General features: G+C 33.5%; 1 protein-coding gene across 1 annotated transcript; it reads left to right on the forward strand.

The window, feature by feature from the left end:
- The first annotated feature begins 213 nt into the window (after positions 1 to 213).
- Positions 214 to 4835, forward strand: LOC149554973 (vacuolar lysine transporter YPQ1-like). Its single transcript, XM_089829013.1, has 13 exons — positions 214 to 529; positions 641 to 930; positions 2117 to 2159; positions 2417 to 2443; positions 2570 to 2668; positions 2771 to 2925; positions 3029 to 3194; positions 3308 to 3445; positions 3530 to 3655; positions 3991 to 4011; positions 4127 to 4185; positions 4304 to 4394; positions 4525 to 4835. The coding sequence occupies exons 2-13, from the start codon at positions 701 to 703 to the stop codon at positions 4573 to 4575; spliced, it is 1206 nt and encodes a 401-aa protein (XP_089685139.1). The 5' UTR covers positions 214 to 529; positions 641 to 700; the 3' UTR covers positions 4576 to 4835.
- Positions 4836 to 5512: the final 677 nt, after the last annotated feature.

The following is a 5512-nucleotide window of genomic DNA, read 5'->3' on the forward strand; positions in this document are numbered from 1 at the left end:
TATAATCTTTGTAGAAAAAATGGGAAAAAATTCAAGTGAATGTATGCATTATGATTGATTGGTGAGTGCAAAACTATTTTGAAGTGAATACAATAATACATTGCCTGTACTGTAACACTTTTTCTACCATCTCCCACTCTACCAATTAATAGAGGAAAACGGAAAAATTTAGCTTTAAGAACTATATATACTTGAAATTAGCCTAATCACTACCAGCTTGTCTCTACTATATCGCAACCCTTTCTTACATATCAGAAAAAAGTTTAGTAACTACTTGCTTCTACTGATGGAAGCATTCACCCTTGCATTAAATTTCAGCCACACAACTTAAAGCAACATGTGATGTCTGTAATGGGTAATTCTGAGGACACTGTAGAAGTGTACTGGAGATAAGATTTGTGCAGCAACTGATGTAGGACGAGGCAGAGGAGGAACACAACCATAAAAGTCTTTCATTAATTTTCCAAGCCAAGGGTAAGCGGCTAAAGAAGCACTGCTATTTCAAGTGATGTGTGAATTGAGGCATGAGGTATGTGATAGAATATGTCGAGTATTAATTACGCGTACATTTAATGCTTTGGGAAAAGGGTGCTGAATTGTGTTTTCTTATTCTCTCATTAATACCTAGTGGGCTTCGCAGCTTCCCATTTGAAAAACAAGGCTTTTTCTTAAGCCGTGTGTTTTCACGATCTCAAAAGAAATGGCTTCAATGACGACATATCATTGTGCTTCTGGAAGGCAGTGTGTGTGGTGGGTTGAGAAGGTTACGAGAGAATGTGTTTGTGGAGGCAGAGATTACGTGTCTCTTGTTTTTGGTCTCATCAGTTTGTTCAGCTGGGCAGTTGCAGAAGTGCCTCAGATTATTACCAACTTTAACAATGGATGCACAGAGGGTGTCTCCCTTGGCTTTCTCATGGCATGGGTTGTAGGGTAAAGCTATCCATCAAACTTTTTACATTTTATTTTATTTATTTGAATGTAAGATTAAATTAAAATTTTATTTGTTTTACTCTAAATTATATGGTTGTTTGATTTTTTCTTTTTTAAATTTAATTGTGTATGATTTTTCATTATGGCTGTTTTGAATTAGATTATATGATTCATTATTATTAAATTAAATTATTTATATTTTTATCTAAATTATTATTATTATTATATATCTGTTTTTATGATAATAAATATTATTTAAAAGTTTTTGTGAAGGTCTCTATCAGTTCTCTAACCAAACTTTGCTAATGAAATACTGACAATTATTTTTGTTGTTATTTATTGAGCCACCATTTCCAAATCTACACATCTCACTAGTTTAATATTTTTTTAATTATAAATATTATAAATAAAAGTATTCTTTTTTCAAAGTAAATTTTATGTAAATCTTGGATCAAGCATAGTCAAAATATTAGCTTCACCATATAACTAATAATATTTGATTTAGTTAAAATAAGATATATAAAACTTTCAATAAAATTCTACTATTCATAATAATACGAATCATTCACATACGAGAAATTCTCAATCAAACCTGCAGACAGTGTGGATGTCTTAACATTTTCTTCATATGGATTAAAAGATTGAATTCCCAAAATACATAATATTTGACCTAATAAAACATAAGATATATTATACTCCCATTTTTGGTGTTAGTACTTTTACACAGTGTAGGACTTGTAACTCTCTTGTATGTCTTCATTTCAAATCTTTCCAATACATTTGGAACATATTTTACTCCGTGTCAAGAAAATAATCCATACGCCCCAAATTTAATATTTGGACAATTTTCACATAACTTGTTATTTCAAATTCTCGAAAAAATCCATTTGAAGTTCATTCTTACCTGTATAAAGAGTCACCGCATAAAAAAAAAAACAATAGAAGTCTCAACACCAACATATCTAAGATACAAGGTTGACTGCGAAATTGCTTCTACTAAAACCCTGCTTGAGAAAATAAGTATTCAACTGTTCATTATTTCTGTTTTATTTCTCAATAAAAAGATGTAAGTGAGTATGGTTTATGTGCTTCTAATAGATGCACGAGTCTGAATCTAATATATCTTATTGAATGCAATTTATGTATGTACCACTCTGAATCTGATTTTCACATATCAATGTTGCAGGGACTTGTTTAATCTTATTGGGTGTTGGCTGCAGCCAGCAACTGTAAGTCTGTATATTAATTGACATTTTGGTTATTGCTAACATATGTGTGTTTAACATTAAAGTTATATACTGTTCGAGGAGTATAACATAAAAGTGACCACCGATCTGAGATAAAAATGAAGAAATATTCCTTTTCCCTGTCTTCTATCCTTGGTTTTTTTAAATTATTGATCTAGTTATACTGCTAACAACGAACATTTCCAGCCTGCAACAAACATTAATATCTTACTAACATAATTATGTGTATAATTGTGCAGTTACCAACACAGTTCTACACGGCATTGGTAAGAACTATTTGCAAGATTTTGAAGTGAGAAAAACATGATACAAAAACCATTCTTTGCGCAGTCAAGTTGAAATTGTGCTTTTCATCTTCACATTTTTAAATTTTCGTACACTTATTCGTGCAGCTGTACACAATTACTACGATAATTCTGGTTTGCCAGATCATATATTATGACCATATCTACAACTGGTGGAAAGCGAGGACGACTATATGTAAACTTATGGTTGTGACTTTAATAATAATTAATCTATTTTGGAACATAATCTTAAATAAGAGATATATTTTGAAGCAAATAATGATGGGTTTTTAAAATATTGAATACCAGATTCAACCTGAGCAAATCTCACAATCCGAGCAAAACGCTAATGAAAAAGCCAGAGAAGATGCTAATATTATAGCCGTTAATCCGATGCCAAGTTTACCTATACCTAATGTTTCTTCTCGACAGAGACGCAATAGTGGGAGTGACCTCTATTATACGTAATGCATTTTCTCTACCCTACTTATAATACTTCAAAAATAGATGCATTTTGTCTACCCTACTTATATTGTCCATGGCTTAACAATGTTTTCTGTTGTTCAGATCTGCAAGGTCATTTACAAGGAGTCACACTCCTACGCCTGGTTCTTACTTTCTACATCATTCATGTGGTCCAAGATTATTGGATAAGTCATCAGTAGAAGAGGAAGGACTGCTCACTAATCTTATGTCTCCAAGTCCTAAAAAACATACTACCATTCTTCCCTCAGTAGGTTCTCTTACACGTAAATTCCCACACATTTTGATGAAATCATTAATAAAATGATACCCACTTATACTTTTATTAAAATTGATTTTTCCTTTCCATATATCTCTATTCAGATAGCTCCAACAATATTATTTCTTACTGCGCTGCACTACTTCAATTTGCCTAGCTATAGCAACATTACTTCTGCTTCTTCCTCTTCTCAAACACCAAGGACTTATGCTTTTATGATAACTGGAGGGAGGCTTTTGCAGGTAAGTGTAAGACTAACTTTTTCCATCTACTATGGCTCAAATTTTCTTTGGCTACATAAAATTAATAATGTTGTGCGAATGTAGAGAAAAGGTGGTGGTGAATTCAACTTAGTTGTAGCAGAGGAATCATCAAGCCCATTAGGAACTTGGTTGGGGTGGCTTATGGCTTCCATCTATATGGGTGGAAGGCTTCCACAAATCTGTTTAAATGTGAGTGTTTATAATGTATTACTTCAATTCTTGTAATTTAACATGTTCTATGGCTTGTATACTCGTATGAATAACAAGGTTGTATTTAACATTTCAATTCAAAAGACAGTTTTATGTTCTGATTTCTTTTAGGTAGTTCATGCTAGATCCGCCATATTGAAAAATATAATGTAATTTCAAATTTATGATCTAAATAAATCAAAACTTAAACCAAACCTATACCGTACTATTTGAATCTGATTTTATTTTAGTTATCTATAAATACCATAATAAGCGCTCTAAATTCATTTTTCAATAAATTTCCTAGCAATTTGATCAATGTCCCTTGGTTGCAGATTATGAGAGGCACTGTTGAGGTATCATCCAACAACATATTCATCGACAATTGCTTTATAACGCTCCTAATTGAAATTGCATTCCAAATAGGGATAATAATATTCTAAGGTTTTTTTGGGCTGATGTTATTGTTAGGGCTTGAATCCGCTTATGTTCATATTTGCTCTAATTGGGAACGCAACCTACGTGGGAAGGTACAGGCTTGCATTTATGACATTTCAGGCTCTTCATTTCCCATAGTCGTTTTCTTGGCTGAAAGACAGAGATGTAACATAATTGTCCAGTTGTTTTCACTTGTCTTTGGTGGTGCAGCATACTTGTACGAACTCTGGAGTGGGAAAAGCTAAAGCCAAATATGCCATGGCTGATCGATGCTGCAGCATGTGTTCTGTTGGATTCCTTTGTATCCTTTTACCATTGTTAATTTTAAATTGGTACATTCTTTCTTGTTTTGTCTTATCACTCATCGTATCCAAATTGGATTACTATCAACAAATTTGATCCCTAACATACTTTCTTACATTCTTGCCCAGTTCATTTACTATAAACTAAGAAGAACAAGTACTGCCGGAGTTGAAAAATGACTGCCTCGTTACGTTGCAATAAAATCATCTCAGTTTTATTCATTAATTGGGAAAGTCAATGGTTTAAAAAGATGAGTGTGTATCGGACTCCTATTTGAATTGTCATCCATATCTAAAGTTCACTCTATTTGTCATACTATGCCGCAGAATTTATGGGTAACTTATTCCAATGGTTTGTACTGTGTTCAGAATGTGTTCTTTCATCGCCTACGAGTTTACCGTAGTTGTGCTTTATTTAATTATTAGCTGATGTAATGATTAAATATGTGTAGTGTACTACAGTGTATTCTATTTAGTGCGTTTTTATTTCGATGCTGAATCATGAAGTAATTGAAATCTGATGGAAATAATAAACGCTGAAATTGTTATGAATTGAAAATTTATGAACTTCTAAAGTAAGCGATGGCCAGGAGTTTAAAAAATAGGCTATAAAATAATAGTAATTAGAGGTTATACAGTGATGGCTGATTTTGTTATTACTTTGGGAAGCATTAGAGCTTGTGGCTTATAATTACCAAAGTTCTTAAGGTTTCTCTGAATTTGACACAAAAATAATTTAGATTGTTGATATCAGGTATTTACTCATCATGTCTATGGTGGAAAGATTGAAAGTGGTATCCTGCCACTCCTATGACAAGTTACAAGCCCAAGCTGGGGTATGGTGGCTGGTGCCCCATCTTCCGATGGATGATACTCTTAATCAGTGCTGACATTTGCATTCTTCCTATTAGAGTTGGAGTTATAGATTTGACACCGTCTGGCATTCCATTACCGAGCCCAAGATTGCTCACTTTGCCTGGTGCCTCCGCTTCCAAGGATTGCCTTTGGGCCCTTGGCTCTTGCATCTGGGAGTCCCAGATCCTCATGCCCTTTTTTTGGCCAACCCGAGAGCTTCCTACACATCTTTGGTTTTGTAGAAGTGCCCAAAAAAATTGGC

This window comes from Cupressus sempervirens, chromosome 5, assembly GCF_028749045.1.
Source record: "Cupressus sempervirens isolate cs-2001-9-10 chromosome 5, ASM2874904v1, whole genome shotgun sequence".
Lineage (NCBI taxonomy): Eukaryota > Viridiplantae > Streptophyta > Pinopsida > Cupressales > Cupressaceae > Cupressus > Cupressus sempervirens.

What these genes read in the sequence shown, in the direction of transcription:
- LOC149554973 (XM_089829013.1), top strand. Translation starts at nt 701, where the DNA reads ATGGCTTCAATGACGACATATCATTGTGCTTCTGGAAGGCAGTGTGTG. An exon ending in CACAGTTCTACACGGCATTG is followed by an intron (nt 2,444 to 2,569) that starts GTAAGAACTATT and finishes TTATTCGTGCAG; the next exon opens with CTGTACACAATTACTACGAT. An exon ending in TTCCACAAATCTGTTTAAAT is followed by an intron (nt 3,656 to 3,990) that starts GTGAGTGTTTAT and finishes CCTTGGTTGCAG; the next exon opens with ATTATGAGAGGCACTGTTGA.